This window comes from Parasteatoda tepidariorum, chromosome 3, assembly GCF_043381705.1.
Source record: "Parasteatoda tepidariorum isolate YZ-2023 chromosome 3, CAS_Ptep_4.0, whole genome shotgun sequence".
NCBI lineage: Eukaryota > Metazoa > Arthropoda > Arachnida > Araneae > Theridiidae > Parasteatoda > Parasteatoda tepidariorum.
In genome coordinates this window covers 57,352,521-57,366,794 of record NC_092206.1, presented here as the reverse complement: position 1 = coordinate 57,366,794, position 14,274 = coordinate 57,352,521, and the positions used below count along the sequence as shown (strand labels likewise).

Here is a 14,274-nt window from a genome sequence, read left to right as displayed (position 1 = left end):
ATAGCAAAACGATCAGAAGATGAAAGCTTAGTTCTTTTTTTAATATGATTGAAAAAACATATTATGATATATATATATAAATATATTTCTGTGGAGTTAACATAGAATTTTATTAAGAAACAGTACAATAAATGTTTTTTGAAATTTTAGTTTAAAAAAGAGCTTTTAACTTATAGTTAGTACAATTTTTACATGAAGACAATGAGCAACAGTTTTGATATTTTCAAAAATGCTTTTACAAACTGGCACATAAAAATTCTGTTGTTTCAGTATGATGAAATACTCTCATGAAGCAATCTTAGTATTATTCTGTTACCTATTATCACTCTTTATATTATTCTGTTACCTATTTTTATATTAAGCTTTTAATTTATGTTATTTTTACTTTTTGTTTATCTTGTTATAGTCTACACTAATTAAAGCGACCTTCATTAAAACGACCGACATATGAGACACATCCAGAAAGTAAGTTTCCCTTTTTTTTGTTAAAAAAAACTCTCACTTTCGGGAACATATTTATTGGCAACAAGTACAGCAATGTTTCAGCTATTTTTCAACATAGCCACCACCAGAATTGAGACACGTATCGCGGGACCCCTTTTGTATCCCTTTATCATAGAACTCTGCCGTCTGTGAATGGAACCATGTGGTGAAACAGTAAACGCTGACCATTACCGTGAAACACTACAGAATTTGCGACGTGCCATTCAAAACAAGAGGCGTGGAATGCTTACTGCAGGTGTTGTGCTCGTCCATGACTATGTTCGTCCACATACAGCTTGACGGAATTTGGCTGGGAGTTGTTTGATCATCCATCCTGCAGCCCTGATCTTGCTCCCAGCAACTTTCATGTTTTCTTGCATCTCAAGAAATTCCTGTCCTCCGGTGAGCGTTTTGGCAACGACAAAGAGCTGAAGTGATTTGTCACACGCTGGTTCCATTCACAGATGGCAGAGTTCTACGACAGAGGGATAGAAAAGTTGATCCCACGATACGACAAGTGTCTCAATTCTGGTGGTGGCTATGTTGAAAAATAGCTGAAACATTGCTATACTTGTTACCAATAAATATGTTCCAGAAAGTGTGAGTTCTTTTTTTAACAAAAAACAGGGAAACTTACTTTCTGGATGCGCCTCGTATGAAGTCCTGTTTGTTAATCGATAGACATGTTATTTCAACAACCATTAAAACGTCAGAAAGGAATCGTTTATTTCAATATAGCGACCGAAATTTTGTTCCATTTTTTTTTAATTCCAAGAAAATTACTCTTTCCAAAAATTTCTATGATACAGATGTTAAAATTGTTTGCACTTTCCAAACTAACATTTATTGAATGGAAATGAATCGATGGGTAGAAAAAGTCTCCAAGAAACTATTGAAATCACTATCTCTTTTGATGTAACTGCTCAATAAACATGAAATATCTTAGATTCTCTAGGAATGAAGACAGAGTAACAGGACCAAATTTTTTATTCAAGGTGGTCTTAAGCATACTCTATGGTCTAACAGATATTTTAATAATGATTACTTTTCACTGTAGGGAGTTGGAAGTGTATATTGCATTCTCATGTGGAAATAGGAGTCTCCTGTAGGTCAAGTTTCACAACGTTTGTTAATTTTTTTATGAAGGGTTTGACAGGTTCATTGTATGTCTCCTCAAAACTACAGCTTTCAAGATAAGGGTAATTGCTTTCAGGTGCATTAGGGGGTATCCCATTGCCCCCCCCCCTAGAAAGAGCCCCACTTAATATTCTCTTGGCGTGATATAGCTATTTTCTCTTGGCGCTTACATGATAAAGAGGTTGCTATATAGCCTGGTATGAAATAGGATTTTTCCTCTCAGCAAGAGTGAGATCGAAGTCTTAGTTATCAGAGGGAAAACTTTCAAAGAATGAACAAAGCAAAAGAGCTTTAACTTGACTAATTTTGAATATCATGAATAGCTTAGCTTGGTCTAGCGACTTATGTAATTTATGGATTTATGTAATGTTTCTGCAATTTTTAATAAACTATAGAAATAAATAAAATTTCTATCAGAACCTTTTTTCTAAACATTGAAATTATTTTGACCTAAGCTGTTATTAAGAAGTATTTGAATTCTTTAAAAAACATTTTAATTGTAGCTCAACTTAAATTTTTCATCGAGTACAATTATTACATCAATTAAAATTAACGAAATCGATCATAATGTTATTATTATTATGATTAATAATTTTAAACTACATGATTTATCATCTGTATCAAAGAGGTTTGAAAATGAAACACATATAAGAATTTAGCATAATAAGGTAATTGCACCGTAAAAACATAATAAGAAATTATAATTTTATTTCAGAATTTTATGTGATTATGATTGAACCTATTTCTTACTGATATTTAAGCCATGATACAGAATTGCGAAATAAAGAATTAAATTAAATTCATGTGTCATGTTCAGTAATGAACTGAGAAATCATTCAATAGTCTCTTTAATAGTAGTATTAACAAAATTTTAGCAGCAATTTTGTTTATTATTATATTAAGGTTTTATAATTTTGTACGATTAATTTTTTTCGATCCTGAAGCTTTCCTTTTTAAAACTTAGTTTTCTTTTCCACAAATTTTTCGAAAATTTATTAACTTCCAGAAAAATCCACTTTAACTTCAAACCGAGATAAATATAGTTGATAGGTTTTCGTCATACGAAATGAAGGAATATAATTCTATCTGCTGAATCCTTGAAAAATACTTGAATTTCATTTTGATTTCCAAGAGCCCGAAGAAGTATTTGAATATAATGCTAAATCCTTGAGAAATTCAAATTGACCTTGAAAAATCTCGGAAACCGCCAAATTTCTCGCATTTTTTAGTTGAACTTCTCGCCCAAACCATTAATTTTTATTAATTAAGCAAACTTTTTCCAAGTTTTGACATGTTTTTCATTAATTTATTCATTGATATGATCTGCTTTACGTTTTATAAATGACCTGGGATTTTCTTTCTTTATGCCCAAACCACTAATTTTTATTAACTGAGCATACTTTTTCCAAGTTTTGACATGTTTTTCTTTATTAATTTATTCATTGATATGATCTGCTTTACTTTTTATAAATGACCTGGGATTTTCTTTCTTTATGATACATGTTTTTAAAGTTGGTTACTTCTGTATATTAATATCATTACAACATTAACGTTTTGTTTGATTAAAATTTGATTTTCAGGGACTTAATTTGATTATAATCTTATTTTACCACAGACATTCAAAATTATTTAGCATATCTGTTAATGCTAGCATTGTTCTTTACATGCCATATAAGACTCTTTTACAAATAAAAATCTTTTAATAACTTTAATTGGTATATTTTCCATTTTCTTTACGTTAACTGTAGATTTGTTAATATAAATAACTTTAAGTATACTTTGTTTTTTATTTTGTATAGAATGTTTGAAGCATGTTGCGCAGCGTTTTTAAAAAGTTCTTGTGCTTACTTTCGTTTTTTAAAAGCCCTTAAAGATGCTGTTTTAATTGGGTGTTTTTAAAAAGTGCTTAATTTTCCCTTTTCAAATACGAGATTTTTTTTCTTGACATGTCAATTTTGGTATTATGCAAAAGCGTGCTTTTCACATTGAAGCGAGGAAAAATATAATAAAAACCGGAATCTATGAGGTAGGAGAAATTCAAAACATTGAAAAAATTTTGAACATCAGAATTAAACGAAAGTAGTTTAAAGCCAATAGGAAATATTTCTCAAGAAATACTTTAATAGTGTTTAGGTCATGGAATTTCTCATACTTAAAAAAGTTTTAAAGCTTTCAAGGGTTTAAGAGACTGGCTATAAATTACGAACGAGATTATTATTTTGTTAAAGAGATTGAGTTATTGAGCGAATAATTTTAGGAGAACTGAACAAACAAAATATTTTAAAGCTTGGATCTTAAATTCAAAATTTAACTAAGACTAATTTTTTATGAATTAATTTTAATATACTCGGTTTTAGAAAAATCATTCAAAAATTTAATTAAATATAATTACAGTGAAACCCCGATTTTACGTTTTCTGTCGGACTAGCGATAAAAAACTCTCGAAGCAGAATAACATAAAATCGGGGTTAAACAAACAAAAACAAAATATTTTAAAGCTTGGATCTTAAGTTCAAAATTTAACTAAGACTAATTTTATATAAATTCATTTTAATGTATTCGGTTTTAGAAAAATCATTCAAAAATTTAATTAAATATAATTACATTTTTAAAATCTTTGAATAATTTTTTTTAGTTAAATTTCTTTACTTTTTACTGATTCATCCCATTTCATACGAAAATAAGAGATAAATAAGAAAGCTTTTCTCCCCAAAAATCTGTAAGTTACATTCTCCCACTAAAGGTAGAATAAATCAACTATGTCCAACAAAAACGAGGTAAATCGGATTTACATTTTAGACCCTTTATTGTCTTTGGCGTCATAAGAATTTGGCGAATAATGACCTCCCTGACCAGGTTTGTGTTTTCAGTAGATTTCCTCTGCCTACTCCATCAATCATTCAGGTAGAAAAACTTTTTAGCAGAAGCGTACAAGACAGCAATTGCATACAGACTCCTTAGAAATAAAAAAGTCTCTGAGGAGTACTTGGAACTACTTAGATTTTCAAATTAGTCCTTAGAAACTCCTTAGATTATTGCATTGCATAGATAAACTTACTAAGTTTGCACTTTAACAAGATTTATTACAATATTTGAAACTGAAAAATGTATTTATGTGTAAAAGTGATAACTTTATTTATTTTTCTTGATGAAGTTTAACAAAGTCAAAATTTATTTCAAAAGGGCTAGAAAAAAATATGCAAAATATACATTTCAGCAAGTCCCTTATAATAACTGCTTTTTAATTTAAAAAAAAAACTGTCTAGTTATCTTTTACACAAAGTTTTTAAATTTTTGATAAGTCCTTAAAATTTTAGACTCCTTGGATTTCTTCTGATCTCTGTATGAACCCTGTATATATTATTCTTGTCTGAATACTGTATTCAGGCTTTTGTTAAGTGATGTATTAAGTGGTTTATTTTAGTTTTAAAACGTGTAATATTTCTAAACTAGATTTAAAACATGTGCACAGAAAACATGCATTCTTGATTTTATTTTTACTTAGTAGTTCCTCTGGAATGTAATGATCTCTGGTTTAGTGATGATCATTTTGGTACCCAGCATAACAACTTATGATTAAATATTTGCTACATTTTTGTATATTCGCTATATAGCAAACTTACGTTATAACGTCCATTTAGGTTTGGACCATACAGGGTCGTTATATCAGGTGTGGACAGTATGTTATATTTTCAACTAAATATAATGTTTGTTAGTCATTTGCATTAAAGTAATTAAAGATAACAAATACTACACTGTCATAGGTTACTTTTGCTACTTTAGCACAAAGGTTATTTTAATACCATTAGAGACAACAGAAAAATTTCATAGATTTTTTTTTAAAAGCTCTCTCTGAAGCAGTGTTTATTTTTAATAAGCTTTAAAATATGCATAAAATAACTTATAAGTTAGGATTTAGCTAAAATATATTTATAGACTTTGTTTGTCATATTAAATCATCAAATCGGAAAGCATAACTCAAATTCCATTTCAGATAATTTGTTACTTACATTTTTAACTTTGTTACAGTGACTTTAATGAATGGAATTTGGCAGTATGTGGTCAAGGATTTGAAGTTTTTAGATTTACAAAGGAAGATGATCTGGATTTTAAGGAACTTATACTGCATTTCATACAAGATCCCTATCCTTATCTTAAAGTACATTGATTTAAATTGTATTATTGTAAATAAAATTTTCTAACTTTTAATAAAAAAATATTTTTTGTTTAAAAGATTATTGTTTCTTGTCATATTAAAGATTGGTAAGTACAAGCATGTATAAATTGCTTGTTGATTTTATGATTTTTTTTTATAATAAAAGTATTAAAAATACTGAATTTTTAAAAAAATACACAGCTTTTTCTCCTGTAAAAATTACCGTTATTTTAGGTTCAGAACCTTTATTTTAAAGAGAAACTGTCAAACTTTCTAGAGGTGCAGCAGCCAGAGTTGTGATTGATGTCATTAGCTCCATTTTTAAATGAATTATGTGAAGGATTTATTTTTAAAATAAAAAATAATTCCTCCCAAACAGACTTGTGTTAAAACATTAAAAAAAGAGCTTAAGCTTCAAAAGTAATAAAACCCTGCGACTATTTTCTTTACACCTTTTCCTATGATGACCACAATTGTCTAAATCAGTGGTACCCGATTTTTTCTAGCTATGGAACCCTAAATGATCACGCTTCTTTAAGCGGAAATCCGAGCATAACAAAAAGTTCACCATTAGCTGTGAATATACTAAAAAAAAAAGACAACCACTATTTATTTTGAAATGATTTAATGTGTAAATTGAAATATTAAGTATTATGTTTTTTTTTTTTTTGGTGTATGCTTCTGCTGAAAATGAGTAAAATAAGCTGAATTATGGTTTTCAAATAGGAACTGTTTCAAACCATGAGAATTATTAGCAGAAATTCTTTATTATTGAATGTAGTTATTTTATTTTGAATCAAAAAGCTTGATGAGAAATACTTATGAAATTCTTATAAATACATATCCTTTTAATAATTTATTCTGTATATTGTTATTTAAAAAAATATTTCAAATTTCACTTTTTTTTCCATTCACATTTTACACAAAGATGAGCGAAATATCATCTAACCTAATCTTGTTCATATAAACAAGCGAAGTATTAATTAAATTATGGATTATTACTAGTTAAAAATATCAAGAAAAGAATTCAAAATAATTAAAGCAATTAAAAATAATACTTCCAGTGGAAAAACGCGCTAAGCAGCTGAGAATCCAAATAGAATTGAAACATAAGAAACAATAAAAAATGAATAAATATGACAACTACAGCCGACGTCTTCAGGGCGTACCAGCTCCAGAAACCATGAAAGCAAAACCTTTTTTATCGAGAGAGCACGACAAATGTCTAAATTGCTCTCTCTGTATCCCAAAGGTTTTGCCAAAGTCCAGGAAGAGAATATAAAATACATAAAGCAAATACAGAAGTATAAAATCAAGAGAAATACATAATAATATGCTCAAAAGCTTACTTGAAACAAAAATCCAATAACCAAATTACACTACTGACCGCCAAACACAACTAAATTGAAATAAACATAAAAACAACCCCCCCCTAATTTGCGTAGAAGGAGGAAAAAAAGAGAGAGAAAATAGTGACATCATTAATAGAAATGCTTGACTGGGGCAGTTCGATCAAGACTTGATCTTGCCCTATTATTCTCTTCCTGGACTTTGGCAAAACCTTTAAGGTACGTGAGAGCAATTTTAGACATTTGTCGTGCTCTCTTGATAGAAAAGGATTTGCTTTTATGACTTCCGTATCTTGTACTCCCTAAAGACGTCAGCTTCAGTTAAACATATTTAGTCGGACCTCTATTTAACGAAGTCGCTAAATCCCGAAAAAAAGTTCGTTATATGGAAAATTCGTTAAATAGAAAATCATCTTTTGAAATACTTACACAACGTAGAATAGGTTTTAAATTCATGGATACTAGAAATAATTAAAATTGCAATTGATGCACCTTTATCTTGTAATTTTTTTCTTNACTACTGACCGCCAAACACAACTAAATTGAAATAAACATAAAAACAACCCCCCCCTAATTTGCGTAGAAGGAGGAAAAAAAGAGAGAGAAAATAGTGACATCATTAATAGAAATGCTTGACTGGGGCAGTTCGATCAAGACTTGATCTTGCCCTATTATTCTCTTCCTGGACTTTTGCAAAACCTTTAACCCACTGGCGGTTAAGGAAATGGGCAAAATTGGGAGAATGTTTCTCCCCTACACACAGCTCCCCTGTCAATTAACATGGAAAAGCCGGTTTTGCTATGCAGAGAAGACTGCAAGTTAAAATGCGACTTTTTACGTGCAGAACCGTCAGTGGGTTAAGGTACGTGAGAGCAATTTTAGACATTTGTCGTGCTCTCTTGATAGAAAAGGATTTGCTTTTATGACTTCTGTATCTTGTACTCCCTAAAGACGTCAGCTTCAGTTAAACATATTTATTCATTGTTTCTTTGGTTAAAAATATCCTAACTCCATGGATCCCTATCATCCTTCTATGAAATCTTAGGGTTGTGTTGAACATTTTGTGGGAACCACTTGCCTAAATTATCTATACTACAACTGTCCAAGGGTGGTTGTAAGCAGATATTGTATTTGAAATAAACAAAGTCCAATAAAAAAAAAAGACTAAATGTAAGCATTTCAATAACAATGTTACTAGCCTGCAATTTCATAAGCTTGATAAATTAAAGTAAATAAATTTAGAAATTCTTTAGGAAAATAACTGGAAATTTTTGAAAATATTAGAGATCTATGAATTTTCTTTAAGAATTATAATTTTTTTTTAATGCAAGCACTGTTTTATTTAGGGCAATCATTTTAAAGAAAAGATATGAAATAACTAATAAGAAAGATATGAAAGGCATTCCAAACCAAAAATGAACACTTTTAAAAGGTATACATATTCTGGGTGGGATTTTACGTTAGCAGTCTGAATGATGAACATCAAAAGAAAAAATAGGAAATACAAGACTTTTCCCAAATTATAGAAAAAATAGGAGAATTGCGAGGCATGTCCTTTGGAGCAACTTTAGAGTAAAGAAGCAAAACTCATAAAAAAGATTTATTTTTCAAAATTTTTTGGCTTCAACAAAACAAAAATTAAACACAATAAAATATAATGAGCAATGAAAGGAAAATAAGTGTCGACTAGTTAATGATGATAAAGATGCTATTAACTTTTAACATAAAAGTTTACATACAAATAATTCCCAAAGAAAAAAAAAAGCTCAAAATTGCAAATAAAAAATATTAAGAGATTACTAAAAATTGTAACGGATTAAAAGAATTCTGACAACCCGCTTGCTTTAATTCAAAAAGAATAAGTTAACAAACAATTGATGATATAAATTGCATTTAAACTTGTCAGTGCACATATCCTTCTTTTAAACATTTATGTTTCTGTTCTCATTTAAGTTTTTGATTGTTTTTTATGGCACAAAAAATATTCCTATCATTAAAAACAACTGTAAAAATTAGATTTATTTCATACTCAATATTTCATAATATGATCGTCCCACGTGTTCCTTATTTACATGATTCATTCTTTAGCATGCTCATATAAAAAGTATTGCATTTACAATTTTATGATTGCTTTAGGTAGACTTGCAATTCATCCATGGTTTCAACATCAACTGTAGACATAAGATCTTGAAATTTTGTAGCACCTACTGATTGCTGTAAGGCCATTACTTGGTTGTATAAATAATCTCTCAATACCACTGTATAAACAGGATCCAATAATGTTAACTGTTAAAAAAAGTAAAAACAGTTTAAAATTTTTATAAACTGACAACAAAATTTATCTGTAGAATAATCGTAATAAGTGTACATTTTGTCAGTGACTTCACTGTAATTAGAGATTATTATTGTAAAAATTTAACTTACTTTTCAGTTAATTTAATTCTAATACTAAACACATAATTGATACACTAACTGTATAAAAATATACTGAGTATTACCTCCCGTTTTCTTTTATCTTGTTCTGTTTCAATTTCTTCATCTAGATCAGATATTTCTCCTGGATTAATGACCAACATACTATGTAAAAAAGATCAGAAAAAATAATAATTTAAACTTAAAAATATATATATATTAAAATAGATTAGATTTTTTTATGCCTTTAATAATTAAAATATTTTCTTTTGGACAAAATTATTTGATGACAATTTATTATTATTTTTGCAAAAAATCCCCCAGTGTAAAAATGTTCCATCTTAGAATGACTGAATTGTAAAATGGCAACTGTAAGTAATTAATGGGTGTAGAATGTGAATAATTCATACATCAAATTATCTATTGTCTTTGTATAAACTTTAAAGTAAATTTTTTCATCTAGTCACCTCTTCAATTAATGCAACATTTAATTTCGATTATAAAAGTAGGTTATCAATAATTCAAGACTTGCCATCAGTTAATCTACTAATTAATAGATGGAAATTACTGAAGCTATGTAAGATAAGACGGTTTCTACATCATTGAGTAAAGAAATAACTAGGAGAAGGCTGGAATTAAGGAAAGCTATTTATTTAGTAGGTACCGAATATAAAAAAATTATCTTTTTAAGTTATGCCTATTTATAAGCTTGTTATTCTTATCTAGTCATGTGAGGTAATGATTCTTATGCATTTTTTACATTGAATCAATTAAAACCAAAATCAAGTTAATAGAACAATTATTTTAAAAGTTCTGAAACATGAAACATATGTTCATTTTTGGATTTATATATATTTACACAGCCTGTTATATATATTATACCTGTCTAGACAAGCCAGGTATTGTTTCCAATGTGCTTTTTCACACTGAATCAAAAGAAACTAAAAGCACATCAATAGGACTAAAAGAAACAACAGTTATAACTGCTTTATGTGTAAATACATCTAAGTTAAGAATTATACTGAAAACTCAAAAAAGTTCTTAATTATTAGCTCTGTTAGTCACATTTGATTCAGAGTAAACAAAGATTTTACTTAGAATATCCGACACATAACTAAAAAAATTGTATTTTATTTAATACATCATGTATACTTAAACCATCAACTTTTTCTCTCCATTTCGATTAAAAAATAATACATACGAAATTATAATTCACTTGTCTGAATAGCTATGCATTACTGATTAAACTTCTTTACTGAAAACTGCAATACTGATAAAGTTTTAAAGTATTAGCTCTATTCACATTGTTTTGATTTCATACAATTTCAACATAAATAGAAGAAAAAAAACAGAAAAATACCTCATTTGTCTAGATACTAAAGTTAACTTTATTCCATTTTTGACCATTTCTCCACCTTAGTAAATGGTGACTAAAGCTCCCCTTGGAGGAATGGCAAACTGTACATTTCGGGCCTAAAGCTCAACTTTAAAATGATTCCCAGCTTTATCCCAATTATTTCTGAATTAAGCTTTTTTTTAAACATTCCTGCATGAAACATAAGTTTCTGATACGTATTTCACTTTTAAAAGTTTAGAGATAGTCATGATATCAAATAACAGGATAAAATTTTGAATGTTTAACATACTATGGTGAGACGGAATATCCTAACCCTCTCATACAAATGTTAAAAAAGAAAAAAAAATTTAAATTACTTTTAAAGATTTATATAACATTTAAAGTGGCACTTTAAAGTACTGTTGATAAATAAATAGTCAACTAAATAAAAATAAAACTATCTGCATATGAACTCAAACAATACAATACAAAGTAATACATAAACAATACAAGTAATACAATACCAAAACATTTCAAAGGAAATGATTTTAGGACATGTTTTGGAATAGGAAATAGCTATAATTAAAGTTAAGCTTTAAATTTTTGTGCTTGATTTTATAGTAAAAACTACTGTTTTACTGTAAAACAACTATAAAAAAAACATATTTTGTTGGTTTTATACTTTTAGTCATACAATATTTTTAACTCAAAATGTGCATGAATTGTATTTTTTGCCTGATGTTTCAGGTTATGAAACAGATCAAAGAGCAAAATTTCTAATTCATATTCATAAAAAGAAAAATTCTTACTGTAGAATACTTTATGTACTTATGCATAGACAATATTACAGGACTGGAACAATTATAAAGTTGGTCTTTTTCTTTTATCTGCCAGGAGTTGGATTAATTATTTTGGACTATAAATCAGTTTTTCTTCCAAAATACTTTTTTTGTCTAGGTAAAATTAATCTTAAGTTATGTTATGTCAATGTTTAAGTTACTATATAAAATTATTCTTATAGCTGATTAATAATTGCTAATTTTATTGATCCAGAAAATCGGTAAGATAACATATATATGCAATAATATTAGTACCGCAAATTCCAGATGATTAGTCTAGACCAGTGATTCCAAATTTTTTATAGCTAAAGAACCCTAAGTGATCAACATTCTTTCAGGGACTTTATAAATAAAGTATATAAAAACAATTGCAAACCTATTAACTTAGCAGAGAATACTTTCCTTTGAAAATGCTTAAAAAGAGAAATGAAATTTGTACAATGTTTTATCACAAATACTTTTAATTTAGGTATTATGTCCCACAGTTTAATTCAGATTTGGAGTTGAATGTAGTCTAGTTATGAATTCATTTTTGGTGTTTATAAACTGAAAATGAATAAAATAGGCAAGAAAACTAAAAAGAACTGCAATGAACTTTAATAAATAGCTACTAGGAAAACTTATTTATTAACCAATTAATTATTTTTATTTTGAATTTTTTTAAATTAATCTCAACTTCATAAAGTAATACATTGTTATTAGAAAAATTATGCTTACTTTGAAAAAAGAATTTTATTTTTTCATTGCTTTAAAATGCAATGCTCAATACATTGCAATATTTTAAATAATTGGATAAAGGCAATCGAAATATTATATGAATAATAGATTATTGACTGGATCTAAATATAATAACAAACATAATAAAAAAATGGTTAAAAATAATCCCATAGCTGACAACCTTAGGAATCAAAAATTAGGAACACTATATGCGACAAAATAATAGGCAAAAATTACGAGAGTAAGACCAAAATTTAACTATTAAATAATAACATTAATAGACATATATTTAAATACCGCATGTAAATTAGTAAAACAAAACTAGAAACACTATGTTTTGTGGGAAATTAATAATATTAATATTTTATAATAAGGAATACCGGTATAATAATTTCGAAGCAACCATTACCTATTAATACACAATTATTCTTCCCAAAATTATAAAACACAGGTAAATAATAATCTGCATCACAAACAAATATTTCTGATGCAAGTGTAAAAATACTACAATAAATTTTTAAAAAAATAATAATAGTTTCTAAAGATTCATCTTAGTGAAATGATCCGCAACAGCTATTGGAATAGTATTTTCTAATAAAAAGCTGTTAAAAATTACCTCAGCACAATAAACACAGGAAGCGTGGTTGCGGCTATCAGAATACGGGATTGGTTTAAAAGCAAATATACTGCAATTTTATGAAAATTCAGATTTTTTATAAAAATTTCAGAATTGATTTAAAAATTAGGAACAAATCCAAAAAATTTAGAACAGTTGGCAGCTATGCAATCCTGACTCACGAAACTCCTTTACCGCTTCTACAAAACCCTAGGGTTCTGTGGAACACTATTTGGGAACTGCTGTTCTAGAATGTATTTGATATCCTGGTATTCTCATTGGTAAGCAATTTAAAAGAATGTTTGGATTTTACATTGTTGAATGTTAAATCAATGGAAACATTTTAAAATTGGTGAAAACAATTCCACCCAATCAAAAACTAGAAATTTGAATTACAAAGTGCACAAAGTTTGGATGACCTCTATCATAACATTAAGATTTGTAACTCTTAATGGCACATTTAGCCCACAAAATTACAAAAACTCTGTTTTAAGTTTTCAGTAATAAAGCTCCAGGATGATAAAAATTACATCAGATGTGAAATGATCAAAACAGAAAAATTATTAGACTCACTCATCAGATCCAGAACAGTTTTCTCTATTAACTTTTGTAATATCATATAAAACTTCAACAACAGCTAAAAGTATTCCACATATTTTTTCATGAACAGCGCTGAAAAAATAGTTCAACAAAATGTATTAGTATTCTATTTATGCCAGTTCAAGTTAATGATTTAAAACAACTGACAATAGGCAGAAATATAGAAATCAATATTTATAATTCTTAACGATTTAGGTCTAGGTGATCTTAGGTCAAAGTTAGAGAGTAAAATAAAAAGGATTAAAATTTTCTGGTTGGACAACAAACACTCATTAGTGCAAAAAGCAGACTATAAAAAAAAATTTTAACTTTTGGTTTTTAATAAAACACATTATGCAGGGTTTCCACTCTTCTTAACAAAGCAAAAATTAAGCACTTTCAGGGACTTCTTTTGAAAAAATTAAAGACTTTTCGGAAAAATCAAGAACCAGTGGCAAGGCCAATTATTTACCTTTCTTATCCATGCACCTTAAATCATTCCATTTTTTTTCACTAAGCTTAATTTAATATTTAAAAAAGAAATTAATTGCAATAAATATCTTTATGAAAGTTTTTATAACATAAAAATATAATTATGTTTGAGAAAATTTATAATTTTTGCACCAATATGTTTTTTATTAGTTCTCAGG

General features: G+C 28.1%; 2 protein-coding genes across 4 annotated transcripts in view; one reads left to right on the top strand and one right to left on the bottom strand.

The window, feature by feature from the left end:
- LOC107446980 (tRNA (34-2'-O)-methyltransferase regulator WDR6) overlaps positions 1-5,853 on the top strand; it is a 68,973-nt gene extending 63,120 nt beyond the window's left edge. For all 3 annotated transcript variants that reach the window (XM_071178678.1, XM_016061785.4, XM_016061777.4), the window contains one exon: positions 5,650-5,853. In XM_071178678.1, the coding sequence (XP_071034779.1) occupies positions 5,650-5,788 (139 nt within the window). In that variant the 3' untranslated portion in view covers positions 5,789-5,853. The remainder of the gene's footprint in view (positions 1-5,649) is intronic.
- A 2,859-nt stretch (positions 5,854-8,712) lies between these two features.
- Positions 8,713-14,274, bottom strand: part of LOC107447024 (importin beta11) — a 46,510-nt gene continuing 40,948 nt past the window's right edge. The window contains exons 24-26 of the mRNA XM_043051863.2: positions 13,619-13,717; positions 9,624-9,702; positions 8,713-9,411 (exon numbers count right to left, since the gene is read on the bottom strand). Of these exons, the coding sequence (XP_042907797.1) occupies positions 9,247-9,411; positions 9,624-9,702; positions 13,619-13,717 (343 nt within the window). The 3' untranslated portion in view covers positions 8,713-9,246. The remainder of the gene's footprint in view (positions 9,412-9,623; positions 9,703-13,618; positions 13,718-14,274) is intronic.